This window comes from Xiphias gladius, chromosome 3, assembly GCF_016859285.1.
Source record: "Xiphias gladius isolate SHS-SW01 ecotype Sanya breed wild chromosome 3, ASM1685928v1, whole genome shotgun sequence".
NCBI classification, from domain to species: Eukaryota; Metazoa; Chordata; class Actinopteri; order Istiophoriformes; family Xiphiidae; genus Xiphias; species Xiphias gladius.
This window is the reverse complement of record NC_053402.1, coordinates 4,357,621-4,372,491: the sequence shown is the minus strand read 5'-3', so window position 1 is coordinate 4,372,491 and position 14,871 is coordinate 4,357,621. Positions and strand designations below refer to the sequence as shown.

The 14,871-nt window shown below is 38.6% G+C and overlaps 1 protein-coding gene across 2 annotated transcripts; it reads right to left on the bottom strand.

Moving 5' to 3' along the window:
• Positions 1-1,513: 1,513 nt before the first annotated feature.
• On the bottom strand, positions 1,514-14,039 carry gps1 (G protein pathway suppressor 1). Of its 2 annotated transcripts, none has more exons than XM_040124123.1 (14): positions 13,826-14,038; positions 11,801-11,893; positions 10,738-10,919; positions 7,239-7,403; positions 6,590-6,725; positions 6,183-6,260; positions 5,813-5,873; positions 5,503-5,588; positions 4,146-4,243; positions 3,944-4,049; positions 3,707-3,787; positions 3,183-3,320; positions 2,964-3,098; positions 1,514-1,948 (listed from the first exon to the last, which is right to left on the bottom strand). In XM_040124123.1, the coding sequence occupies exons 1-14, from the start codon at positions 13,856-13,858 to the stop codon at positions 1,874-1,876; spliced, it is 1,467 nt and encodes a 488-aa protein (XP_039980057.1). In that variant the 5' UTR covers positions 13,859-14,038; the 3' UTR covers positions 1,514-1,873. The 2 variants fall into 2 exon arrangements, with proteins under 2 accessions (XP_039980057.1, XP_039980058.1); XM_040124124.1 differs by having other exon boundaries at positions 1,874-1,948; positions 4,149-4,243; positions 13,826-14,039.
• Positions 14,040-14,871: the final 832 nt, after the last annotated feature.

Sequence of the window (14,871 nt, the reverse complement as noted above, 5' to 3'; positions counted from 1 at the left end):
ACGTGGTCTTAATTCTTAAGTACATGTGCCTTCATTTCTCAACTGAACCAACTGCTGAAGGGAGACTTTGTAGAGGATGTTATAATGCATATACAGTATCAGAGTGTAAACACTGGAAAGAGGTTAAAATTAAAATATTCCACGACTAGTGGCGTCTTGTGTGGTTTTGATCAGTTTATGTATATTTATGTATCATGTATATTTATTGATTTAAATTATTTATTTCATACCTGTTCAGAATGCCTTATATACTGAGGGGGCAGTGGTGATGTACTGTATTCTGATCCTTTACAAATACTTAGTGGAATAAGTGCAGCTCTATCCTATCCCATCTTTGTCTTTTGTAATGGGGCTATTGGTGACACGAGCTTAGGTTTAAGAATGTTTTAAAAATGAACCCGGAGAACAGGTTCAACTAAACCAGCATTTGCAGGGATTTTAAAACCAATTTTGTGATAAGTTAGACCTGATTGTTCTGTCAAAATGAGCTTAGGTACATTTAAAGTGTAGCTAAACCAGACGTATGATGAAGTTACCTTATAAGTTCTGCCCGATACAAGTGATTCAAAGGAACTTTGTATAGCATGTTAATCATATCAATCATTTGCAGAAAATTTAGCCCCTAGAATAACTCTTGTATCCTTGCACCCTAGTGCTGTATCAATGATATGTCAAATATATTAGTTTACATTAGTTTTAAGTTGGAATCACCTTACATCTATGGTTCTTTTTTCTGAGACTCCCAGCCTCAGGTGACTGAACAATTCACATCACACCTGCCAACATTACTAAAGCAATATTCTCCTTGAAGGCACTAGAATTGTGCTCATGCATAAAAAAATATTATTTACCAGTGAGGTGCTGTAGCAACTGTGTATCATTTTATATTATACATGTATGAATTAACTGAATAATCAGTTTGTTAGATAATCAATAAGCCTCTTATCTGCAGTCAAAAACGACTGAAGGCAGATGTGACACTTTTTAAATGTGATTACACAATTGCATTAGTTTGACATCTAGGCTGGTGTTACTTTGATACGATTATACATGGTGAAAAATTTAAACTTAGAAATTAATTAAATGACTTGAGCTGCTGAAATATGTCCTTATACTAGCCTCTTTGACTTTAAACATCAACTGAACAAAATGTGGAGCAGGTTTAAGCTAGACCTCAAATACAGTGACCTCTAGTTGCATTGAGGTGATTTCTACAGCCACAGGTAGTTTCAGCTGCAGTGTGGAGGACACAGCAGTGGTGTTAAGAGACCATGCGATCTTATTTCAGACAACACAGGTGTAAACCCAGCTTAAACCTTACACCACAGCTGAAGGGTCTGACAGAGCAACAGTACATTTTACTTTAAGCACAAATACATTCTGAGGACACAATGGAGCTCCATCCAACTTCTTACTTGGCCCAAATCAATAAATTCCAGCTATTGGTCGAAAATTACACAGACAATGTGGTACTGAAAACAGGGCTAACATATAAAAACGACCAATACGTGTATGTTTTTGTAGGCGTTTTTATTTTAAAACCTGTTTCTGTTAATGAGGCCTCCATCATCTGTAGGCAGAACAAATTGCATCTCCTACCAGTAATTTACAGCATAAGTGCTGCGCTTTCATCAAAAAACATTTTCATCTTGTCCAAATCATTTGACTAACAAAAGGTTTTATTCCCCATACCATCTCACAGGGATAACAGAGATCATTTGAGAACATTAAAGTCTTTACATTGCGTGTCGTTTCTGTCTTTAGCTGAGAAAGAGTAGGTGGGGTTGTTGGTGTTGATGCATGGGTGATTCTTCCCCTCCAGTCTGCAGCTGTCAGCAGAGTCAGCGTGCAGACTATCAAGAGGACTTCTTCCTCACATGTTGGTGCTCATCCTGGTCTGGCTGTTGGCTGGTGTCAGTTCACCCTGGCTGCCTTCTCTGGGTGGAGACTTGGGGGGGGGGGGGCAATTCTATTAAGGCATTCACACTATGTGTTTGCTGTTTAATATCAGTGCTTTGTCACTGAGTCACTATAATTTTTAAATCATCAATGCAGTATTTAAATTAACTGGTTTTAGTATTTTTGGTATAATTACAATTCATAAATGAGACCATGTGGAGAAGACTGAAACCTTCTCCTTCACACATGAAGTAATGTGTTGTCTCAAGCACATATCATGTTTTTTTTTTCTCCTGACTTTATGAATTGTGACACTTCAACATGTGATGGGACGACTGGCAAACAATGTACCAAGTTAATGATAAATATATATTCATAGAACCATAAATGTTTTGTTACAACGTTGAGCATCATGGGTTATTCCTGAACTTGGTCATGGTCCACTTACTGGTTTCCATGACCACTGAGCAAACAACATGACTACAGCAGTCTACATATAGTGATGGACTACAGATCCAGATTGCAAAAACAAACAATGTTCAGAGCCGTTTTCCACATGCAGCAGTTCTTTTTCCACTCATGCCTGTTTTGTTATATACACATAACTACTGACCAACCATTTGTTAACAAATCACTGTAACAAGCAAACACAATCATAAACATGCATCATTTACTCATGATAGAACTTCATGTATTTCAAGATCCAAATTGAAATAGGTCACTGATATTGGTTGCATTTCTTTTGAAAATGACTCTATTCTTTTTCATTTACACAGTATAGTTTCAGATTTTTCAGGACAGCAGACACAGGTGTCTGGAATTTCATGAAATCCAAGTGAAGACAACAATCAGAGACAGAATTAAGAGAAGAGAATTTGTGTTCAATACTTACCAGTGAAATTCTAAGTCATAACATGTGAGTTACTTCACTACTTTGGCAGGGTGGTTTCCTAACTGTTTAATATTTAACTGCTGCTAAGAGGAATAAATTCAGTACAAGCTTGGATTAAGAGAAAAAAAATTTGATATTTTTTCTCTTTTTTTTTGTTTTGTTTATTTTTTACCTTGACATGGATCTGGTTACGCAGCACAGCAGCTCGGAGGATCATGGCTTTTGCTCGTCTCTGGAACTCTTTGCCCATATGGAGTGACTTCTCAAACGTGGTGCTCCTCTGGTCCACATCCCTTGCATAAAGAATCTACCAATATGTCAGAGTACCAGTTTGTAGTGATTCAAAAGAAAAATGACTCATTTCAACATTTCATATGTGTGGGTTTTTCACCTTGCTATGGGAGTCAATCCGTGCGTTGATGAGACCCTCCAGTATGAGCTGGGTGAGCTCATCTTCCAGAGCTGCTACTGTGGTGTTAAAAGCCTGAGCCATCTTAGTCATGTCTGCTGACACGTAGGGGCTGAAATACTGAACACACACACACACACAGGCATATACACCCATAAGAAAATCCAAAAACACACACACACATATTCATAAAAACACCAAAGTACACACACACACACACACACACACACACACACACACACACACACACACACACACACACACACACACACACACACACACACACACCTGTAATGCTATAGACAGTTGTTACTTATTCTTCAAAACCTACTTTGTTTGAGAAATGATATCAGACAAACCCTTAAAGAACGAAAAAAAGCTTCATAACATTAAATGTAATATTAATACTGATTTAAATCCATGTGGATGTGATTAACTTTCTCATGTATCACTGTATATTTCATGGGTAAATGGTAAGAAGGTAGTATACACAGCATCTGTCTCACCTGAATGAGGGCTCTGTTCCTGATCTGGCTGTACAGTGTCTTGACATGTGGGGCTAGGTACATGTCCAACAGCAGGTTATCCTGGAGAAAACACCAGTCACTCATCTCAATACACTAACTCAAATTTATGACATAATATATTGCCTTGTCAGGTGCTCCCATAACCTCTATACAGTCTCAACTGCCAAAGTGAGATTATTCAACCATAGCTATACTTTGTATAGTCTTAATCCAAACCTTCATTTCATCCAGTAGTTTGAGACAAGACGCGTACTTTGACTCATAGAACTTGAAGATGATATCACGGATCTGAGGTTCCAACTCTAGAAATAACTTAAAGGAGCTGAGGACAAAAAAAAAAAAGATTATGAATACAGATTTCTATTCATCAATTATTCCAAGACATTTTTCAGTTACCATTTACTAAACTACTACCTACTACCTGCTGGAGATGACGTTACGTTGGAGCTCCTGTCTGTCAAATGTGGCCAAAGCGCACAACCCCCCATACACAGCTACATTACTGGGTGAGAGAAGCTGCAGGGAACACACACCCACAAACACGTTTAATTAGGTTTTTAAGAGTACAGCACAGTGGACAACTTTGTAAACTGAATATTATCCAGGCTTTGTAAGCAGAGTTTTACTTTTTTTAAAAGGTGGGGAAAAAAGAGTAGTGGGGGTGGCTGTGGCTCAGGAGGTAGAGGAGGTCATCCACTAACCAGAAGGTTTGTGGTTCGATCCCCAGCTCCTCCAGTTTGCATGTCGAAGTGTCCTTGGGCAAGGTACTGAACCCCAAATTGCCACCGATAACATCGGTGTGTGAATGTGTGTGTGCGTGTATAGAAAAGCGCTGTTTGTATAGAAAAGCGCTGTATGAAAGTGTATGTGAATGGGTGAATGTGACAATAGTGTAAAGCACTTTGAGTGGTCAATAAGACTAGAAAAGCGCTATGTAAGTGCAGTACATTTACCGTTTACCATATTTCAGCATGAAAATGGTTATATAAAGTTACACAATACAATAATACAAAGGGAGTTCAATAAACTAAATATACACGCAAAAACAACAGTACTTGGAACTGAACTTTGTGTCAGCAGTGTCAGGAAATAATATTTTTCTATATAATATCACAGAAAAGAGCTTTCAAAACATACCGGAGGACCCGTACTACACATTTGTGAGTTCTGTCTTGAGGTCTCTGATCAAATCTATCTTCTTTATACTTTAAAGAATAGGTTCACATTTTTTCAAGTCTATCTTTAAACAATACTCAAATGACCATACATATTTTACCGTAAGTGTTTCCCCTGTCTATACTGGAGCAACACCAGCATAAGTCATCAGGTACAAAATCTACAGTCCTCATTCTGTACGAAGGTAAGGTCAGGCTTAAGCAGTCTGAGTTAGAAAAATCACATGGATATGTAACATCCTTTTCAGTACAAAATTCATGGGCAGTATTTCCCTGCTGTGGTGGAATAGGAATGACTCTAACTTGATTTGGCTAACAGACACTGCTGAAACCTCATATATAACTTAAACCTCATATATAACTTCAGTTGAACTCTGGAATGCATTTTTGCACAAAACTGTGGATTTTGTCCTGCATTATTTACACTGAAATCACTTTGGGAACAGATTTCTTTGTGGCCAGTATGGACCTAAATGAGCATAAATATATTGCTTTAGATAGACTTGAAAAAATGCGAACCTATCCTTTAACATTTCTAACTGCATTTTTTTGGTAGGTCAAATTGTAGTACCATAGTACCAGTGGCTGACATCAACTCACCTCTGGACAGTCACAGTGGTCAAAGGACGCCTGCAGGAAGCACTTGGCAGCCGGTTTGTATTTTCGGGAAGCCAACTCTGCAAGGCCTGAAACACCAACAAACAGAATAAGAAAATAATACCAACCACTATATCCTCCAAAAATGATACATAATTGCTCTAACTAGACAGAGCAGCTGAGGGCAGCTGTTACTGGCTGCTCTCTTAAGTTGTTTCATATGAGAGTCTGAGAAATCAGTTCATATTTATCCAAACTTGGAGAAAACATCGGTAGCCATGGCTACCAAGCAGCAACATCTCAGCTGCCTTACCTGCAGCGCACTTTAACTTGGTGAGGACCGCTTGATTTTGGCTATCCCGCTCTCCTCTTTGCTAAAAAAAAAAAAAAAAAAAAAAAGAAACAGATATAGCATCAACTGAAAGCATTTGTCATCTCAGTAACAAGCTTTGAGAAATTAAGAAGGGTTTGAAATAAAACTCAACCTTGTTTAAAAAAAAAAAAAAAAAAAAGTTGCATGGAATAGGTTTCTCTCTCTCACTGTGAACCACTTATGGTCTATCTAGTAACAATACTCACCCAAAAAAATTAAAGGCTGCACCCAGCATATTAAACAGTCTGGACACTGGAGTATAAGATGAAAGTGAAAACTCTGACCTCTGCTATTAGAGTGTGGTGCTCACCTCTGCTATTTCTGGCGTGGATTCTGCCTTGTTGACGTAGCTCAGTACATGGGACCAGTTCTGGAGGTAAACACTAACCTGTGGGCACAGCAGACTGAATTTACTTGTAAATATACTCCGTTTGCCGATGGTGAATTATTAAAGCCTATCCCAGTCGATTCTACTCCACTCTGTTTTGTATATGGCACAAAGCCACTGTTATACTCGAAACCACATGCTGGGTTTAACTTATGAGATCCACAAAAAGCCCGTCCATACACACAAGTGTAAGGAATGATATGTTTATATGGAATTTAAACCAGTGACACATAACAAGCCTTCATAACTCTAATCACTAGTTGATACAGTGGTTACTGCCATATGACATGAAAACAGCAGAAGAGCATTGTGGTTCCATTCTGCTGTACCTTGATGACATTCAGACACATGTTAATGACATGCTTAGCACTGGTGCAGTAGTCTCTGGCTCGGGAGTAGCACTTGAGGGCGTTACTGAGGTCACCACAATCCAGGTAATGGTCTCCCAAGTCATCATGGCCTCTCCTGGGGAGGAAGAACAGGAAGGAAGGTGAGAGGGAGATAAAGAGTTGCTAACTTTAGGGGAAGTGACGGAGGGTCACTTCAAGCAAAGACTGACCGGTAATCAGTCAGGATTTCTAAGCAGTTTTTTTAGTGACCAAGCTAGCAAAACTAACTGTTACAACCATGAACATCTTGTTACACACCATTTGTCTTTGCTGATATCTTTAATGGCTTGTTTTTGTTTCAGTAAAACCTACTGTACTACTTTACAGCCACTGCTATTATTCTGAACACACACAGTGCCTGTGTGGTGTTGAAATGGTCATTTACTGTTGTATATCTAACCCCATTTTTATTTTAATCTTCAATTCTTGGCTGTATCCCATTAACCTTTACTAATTTCATTAAACGTTCATTTTGTTGTAAACTAGAAAATTCATGAAAAGTGGAGACTTTGAAAATGAATTCCTTTGGGTTTTCTGTAAGAAAACTGATGCTAATAAACTCAGAAAACCACAACTTTTGCTATCATACCTGATGCTCTCTTTAATGGAGTTCCCCTTGTAGTTCTTGAGATCAGTATCCAGTTTCTCCAGTTTGAGCAGAGCCTTTTTCCTGGTGGACTCAGCCCACGCTGAGTCCAGGGGAGGAGGAACAACACCACCTTCAGGAACAGTGTCTGGCACACCTTGTAATTCCCTTGAGGTTAAAAAAAAAAAAAAAAATCATATTAGATGTTGACTAATTTATTGACAAGAGTGAAAAATTAATGTATGAGCCATCAGACTGTAATACAGTACATAGTGGCTACCCTAGTTTAAACCTACTTTTTTCCTGTTTTACTTTTTCACATTTGCGTAGTGCTCAGCTGGGGTTCGAGGAAATGGCAAAACATTTTATCCTGATCTTTCTTTCATATCAGTTGATATTGATGTACGGTTAGGTACATACATATTTAGACAGTGACACAATTTTCAGAATTTTGCATTTGTACACCACCACAATAGATTTGCAATAAAGCCAACAAGATGTGATTTAAGTGTAGACTTTCAGCTTTTATTCAAGTGGTTTTACAAAAATATTGTATTAAACATTTAGGAATTACAGCCATTTTTATACAGTCTGTCATATTTAGAGTCTCAAAAGTAATTGGACAGACCAATATAATCATAAATATGAGGATTATTTTTAATGCTTGGATGAATATCCTTTGTAGTCAACTGCTGCCTGAAGTTTGGAACCAGTGGACTCATCACCAAATGCTCAGTTTCCTCCCTCTGAGATGCTTTGCCAGGCCTTTACTGCAGCCACCTTCAGCTGCCTTGTTTGTGGGTCTTTCTGCCTTCAGTTTTGTCTTCAGTAAGTGAAAAGCATGCTCAATTGGGTTGGGGTAGGATCGCTGACTCTGCAATTGAAGAATATTCAATTTCTTTGCCTTGAGAAGCTATTGGGTTGCTTTCGCAGTATGTTTTGGGTCATTATCCATCTGTACTGTGATGCACCGTCCTATCAGTTTTGTAGCATTTGGCTGTATCTGAGCAGATAGTATAGCCATATACACTTCAGAATTCACCCTGCTACTTCTATCAGCAGTCAAATCATATTCTCCATACTCTTATCTGCCCATCAGTTAATTTTGGTTTCATCTGTCCAAAGAATCTTGTTCCAGAACTGGGCGGGCTTTTTTAGTAGGTTTCTGGCAAAATCTAATTCGGTGCTTCTGTTCTTGAGTGTTACCACTCATCTGCAACTTGTGGTAAACCCTCAGTATTTACATTCATGAAGGTGTCTCTTGATTGTAGACTTTGACAATGATATGCCTACCTCCTCGACTGTTCTTGACCTGGCTAGATGTTGTGAAGGGGTATTTATTCACCAAGGAAAGAATTCTGGAATCTTTCACTTAAGTTGTTTTCTGTGGTGTTCCAGGTCTTTCAATGTTGCTGAACTCACCAGTGCATTTCTTTTTTTTATTTCTGTTTTTTCAGGTTATTGTTGGCCTCCTTCATTTGCATCAACACCTCTTTGAACTGCATATTGTGTTCCCCTGAACAGCTACCTAAATTATATTGAACAATTGGAATCAACACCAAACCTTTTATCTGCTTAATTTGTCATTAAATAAGGAGAAATAAATGATTGTCAGTCAATTTTCCAATTATTTTTGAGCCTCTAAAAATGAGAGACTATGTATAAAAATGGATGCATTTCCTAAATGGTTAATGCGGTATTTTTGTTAAACACCTTAAATTAAAGCTGAAAGTCTACAGTTCAATCATATCTTGAAGGCTTTATTTCAAATCCATTTTGGTAGTGTACAGAGGAAAAATTAAGAAAATTGTGTCACTGTACAAATACTTATGTTCCAAACTAACTATAACTAACTAACTATAAAAACTAAGCTTACATTAATAAACAATATCAACTGAGCCTGAACTTTCCTTTAAAATTAAAATATATCTATAGTGAAAGAGTTATATGAGCTGCAAACAGAATCTATTTAAATAAATAAATTCTATAAAAATAAACAAGTCTCCAGTCTTGTCAGTGTAAACCTATGAAATAATATGAAACATGGCAGACTGGGAGCTTATATACTGTTGTTTATCAGTGTGAATCATTTTCACTTCCAATTGTGCAGATCACCATGTTTTCTACTGTTATAGAAAAGCAACAGCATGTGTGATGTGTCTATTAACAATAACATCTGCTAATCCAACCAACCCCACTGTGCCTACTTCAGGAACTGGCTTGTCCATTCCTAAAGGACTGCCATATGACTTGTTAGACATAGCTTCATTTCTGTGATGTGATTGGTTATTGGTAGATTGCAATGCATTCTACTGATTGAGTTTTGACATAGATCAATTTGGAGGTTTCTAATTTTCTTAATGAGGAAATCTTTCTATATCCTGATAAGTGTTTCTACTGTTCCCATAACCTAAACTTTTGACAGCCTATAACAATTTGCTTCTAGGTTCTGCCCTGCATTTCCACTGTTTTACACTCCAGAACATTTTTGAATATATTTCACTGAAACAGCTATTGATTTTCTTTTCACATTTACATTTAATGCCTTAAAACATCAGTATAATTAATTTATAGAAGGCCCTACAAGCAATAGTAGGTCAATAGAATGGAAAAAAGAATACACAAGGACAGAGTACACCAGCTCCCACCCTGTCAACCAGCTCTCTAGTGCCAGAAGTGTCCTTTGAACCACATCGAGCGCAAAACCCACCCTCCATACCATCAGATCTGCCCATTCCTTGATTCTCTACTAAATCAAAGACTGGGAGGTGACACTGAATAATCTGGTGGAGAACAAACTGCAGGATGCAACGCAGTAATTTCTGAGATCTTTTTTTTCTTCAAGACAAAATATAATCAAATATAGCAATGTAGCGTTTGGTCACACTGTCCTCCTACTTGGTGGTCATATAGCTCACTACATGACTTTGAAAATGCCAACGCTACCAGAATGTTACTTATAAATGTAGCTGAAGCAATTGTGTACTTTCCATTACCGTGCACACGGGCTAGTTTACAAGGACAGACGCAGCACAAGGCAGAAAAACACACATCAGATATTCTGAATCAGAATGTTACCTTCCAGTGTTTAGCAAAACAGGTCCCGCAATACTTGCCATGTTTGCCATATCGAAAATGAGCTTTTTCATTTGCCCCTCCCCCCAGCCCACCCCATGAGTACCTTGGATTTAGTACAGTGCCAAGCAGTGAGCAGTGCTGAAATTTAGGTTCACCAACACAAAGCGTGGAGAGTACAAAAGCAGTGCCACACAAACTGAACTGGTGATAATGGCTACACATTAAATTAAACATCATTAAGTCTCTGTAAGATTAAAGATGTAAATGTTAATTTATGATAAAGAGAGGGCTAACAAAACATCAATATTTTTTGTAAGAGGACAATTCAAGGTTGCTAACATGACCTGTTTTTCAAATCAAGCCAGCGCTTTTTCAAAAGAGGCTCTCTCCAAGACTAAAAGCTCAGGGTCATTAACTATATTACCGTGTGGCCTCAGTGAGTTTGCGGTGGATCTCTTCGTAAGTGTCAACATTGAAGGTCCTCTGGACGAAGGTAAGGGCCATCTTCAGGGCTTCGACTCGGAGCTGAGGGCAATGCTCCGCAATGAACTGAAGCCTCTCAATGCGCATTAATCCACTGTAGCTGGTTGCATACTGCTCCAGATCCTACACAAAATGAGGGACATGTGAGCGATCTCATGAAAACAATGTCAAAACTGCTCCACTGAAATGTTCAGGTGACGACATGATTTGTACGGGCATTCAGAACCGGAGATGAGTTTGTGTGTCAGCCTGCCCTCTGTTTTCATCACAGCTAGTTTTGTAGTTAGGCTCAGTAAAAGTTTATAGCCTGCCATGCTGTTATCCTGCACTGCTCTTTGTACAATGATGCAGCTGAAAAAAAAAATGCAGTGATTCAACTGACAAAATGGAAGCTGACTCCATGGCTTCACGACTGATTATTCAAATCATCAGTGTTTAGGGTGCACCTCTAGACCTCAGTGACCAGTTTTTGCTATGGCTATATAGCCAACGTTAGCATTAACAGCTGCTTACCTTCAGGTCTAGGAGAAACATTGTGAGTTCAGTATCAAGCTTCATTCCTTTATTTGCCGAGAGCTGTCTGCAGCATTGGAAGCAACGCCAATTTTAACTCTTGTTTTGTTTTTATTTCTATCACTTCTCCTCTTCTACTGAAGTTAGCATGCTAACCAGCTAGTCCCAGCCCTGCCCGTCTCGTAATGCTACTTTGCCATAGTGGGTCACTGTAGCATCCAGTCTGCCTTCAGTTCAACATGAAAGGATAAAGAAGTAGCTCTGTTCAGAGGGCATATTCAAACCTCTAAACGCAATAATGGCTGAAGCTCTTCAGGAAACCATGTTCAGCGGCAGAGAAAACTTACATATAGCACCTCTAACAAAAGGGCTTTACATCACTGCCACAAAGACATCAAGTAAATAATTATTGTAAGTGGACAGTTACATCACTGGTTTACCAACATCAAGGGTTAGTGTTAGGCTAAGTGTGCGCATATTAAAGTCAATACCAGTGTTGGGTTCTCCACTATGTAGTTGGTGTCTGGAGCATTCTGCTGGTCCTCCTGGGGGTCTGCATCAATCTGCATGGGCTCCACAGACCCCTGAGAGAAACAAACCAGGCACAAGGTTTAGCAGACATCACAGTGCAAGATCTGATCAACATCATAGTTCCATAACATATGAATAAAATTAGAACAAATAACACTGTAATAAGAGGTTTCATAAATTTATTAAGCATTGAAAAGATGACTAGTGTCAGTTTTCTAATAAGTGGTTCCTTTTTGTTTGCTCTAATGTTGTAAGATTGAATAATGAAGATTTTAGACTGCTAATCAGTGAACTACAACAATCACAACAAAAAATTTGCAGCAGCCCGTTCCAGCAGCTGAGTTCCGTAAACTTTATCAGGCTGAAATTCTGTGATATACCTGGCGGTAAGCTGGTTTCAGTGATAGCAGAAACTGACATTCAACAACATTGTAAACGTTTTTGTCTAAGTTGGGATCCTGTAGGAATGATGACTTATCCCTGTGTTTCCAGGGATGTGATAAATTATCAGGTGGGACTTTTGACAGGTTTTAATCTGATCCTCTTAAATTAACCTGCTCCAGAGCAGCCTAGCTCTGCCTCATAGGTTACCATGGTGATCTACCCCAGTTAAAAGTGCGCCAGCTTTGAGTCACCGGAAAACCTGAGACATGCCCAAAGAGAGCTGGATAACCCACTAATCTCACTTCATGGTACGGGCCCCTGGAGCTGCCCAAAGTATGAGCTATTAAACAAAATGGCACATAAGAAGTCACACTATCAGTCTGCTGTCCACAGAAGTTATTATCGGTAGATGGTAAATTTGTAATGTTCACTGGGGCTAAAACATAACACAAAATTAATTTCAAAGCAATTCAGTGTTCTACCTAATAACTGTCCAGATCTTATTTAAATTATAAAACATCTTAAAGATTTGCTTTGCTAGTTAGTTTGCATTGCTGATCATAGTTGTCAGTGTAATGGTTAATGCCGATGTGAGAATCAATTGTACTGGAAACGTTGTCCTGCACATGGATATGCAGTATCTATGCTACTTTCAACAGTGAACAACAACTACCCAGCAGGTCTTAAGCCTTATTCTAAAACAGGATGTATGATTGGCAACAAGGAAGGTAAAATGTCCCAGATGGATTCCTAGAGGGACGTTAACATTAATGCAAATGCTGAAGAGAAACTTCTTGCAAAAGTAGTATGAATGGCTACACATATGGCAACACTAGCTGCCAATGAGAACTGATGTCACAAACGGCTAACAGGAAGTTAGCTTGGCAGTGCTAGCTTCCGTTAGCTGCAGGCTACAATGATAAACACAAATCGTTCTTCCGTCTCTGGTGTGTTCTGCATTGGCTGAAGACTCCGACTAACTATCTCTAACTCCGTAACAGCTAACTACTACCGTAATTTATTGTTTTGCCTGTGTACGTTACCATTACAACAACGCCGTTACCGTAACTGTTGATGTTACTAGTCAATGGAGGCCTTCAACCAGATGTTAGCCTTCAGTTCCAAACTCCATTAAATTAGTCTTTCAATTTCAAATGGTTTGGCTTAGTGGCAGACTTTTATGCATATAAAACGTTTTATCAAAGTGTGACGGCCATTCTTCTATACGGCAGAATGCAATGCTCCACGCAGTAATAATCTCAATGAACATCTCATAGATTAGCTATTCGTGTTCTTTCACTAAAATGCACTGTAACTAGGGTAGGGAAACACCTTTAGCAAAGAATGTCTATACATTTTGAAACTGAATTTTTAAGGCAATTCTTCGTAAATGATTCATATGCCTCATACAACATAAGGAATTAATAATGCTGCACGCTCTTAAATTGCTATCTCCAAGCATGACAACCGTACTCTCTGTAGTTTACCTTAGCTAACTTACTACTAGCTAAGGTTATTCCACTGGTACTGAAGATAGATGTTCAGTTTTCAGCAATCTTCGCTGTTGGAAATTGACATAATCAGTAGTGGCTAAGACTTACCTGAAAGTTAAACACTTGCACGGGCAAAGGCATCTTATTTTTTCTGACTTATAGAAAAAAAATATATAGCATAAAGATGATGATGTGCAGCGTGTACTCCAGCAGCCGAACCTGGGTAGGTTGCGTCTGACTAGCTCCAGGTCCGAGGAAAGACGCTTCGCTACGGCTCGCGGGAGGGCGCAGTTTGGCCTCTCGACACAGTGCTGCATACTCACTGGGACGTGGGTTTCCGGGCCTCCAATAAAATCCTGAATCGCCCACATTCTTTGCATTGTTTTTCTATGATAAAATAATTTTCCAGATTTACCGTAGTTATTTTATTAAGCGCATTTATTTAGGAATATGTAACATTTAAAATAAGAACAAAACAGACATAAAAGAATCCCAAAACAGGATCCCTTTATGTTGTGGTCAGGTTTGACGGAGAAGGTGGAGTAAAGAAAATAGACCCTCTAAAACTAAATTAACTAAAATAAAATAATCAGAGCACAAGTAGGTGAAGTTAAGTATGCAAAAGTGCTAGGGGATGGTAATTTGCTATTTTAACACAGAGAGCCAAGTAGAAAGGGCAAGAAAGCTATTGTGTGTAGGAAAAGTAAAAGTCACAAAAACAGTGAAAGTTGGAGAGCAGAGACCCAGTTTGGGTCAGGGAGTGATAACTGGGCCCCCCCTTAGTATCATTGCTGTATGAGGACGTTAGTTGAAAACCTGAAATTGGTTAACAGTACAGTAAAATGCAAAAAGAATGACAAGAGTTTATTTTGGATTTATAAAATATAATGTGAGCGAAATTGTCCCAAAGCTGATGAGATATTTAAGTTGCCAATACTTTGGGCACATAGTTAAGATGTGCCCAATCAGAATTGAAATAACAGTTCTCTAAAACATTATATACTGTGTTGTATGATTTAACATGACATTGCAGATCAAGGACATTGTAAACCTCAATCATAATCCTTTTTGGTAGACAACTCTCTAATGTGGTAGGGAAGAATGACAAAAGTTTGCAACCTAATAGTGGAGAATCCTCGAGTATGAGAAAAAGT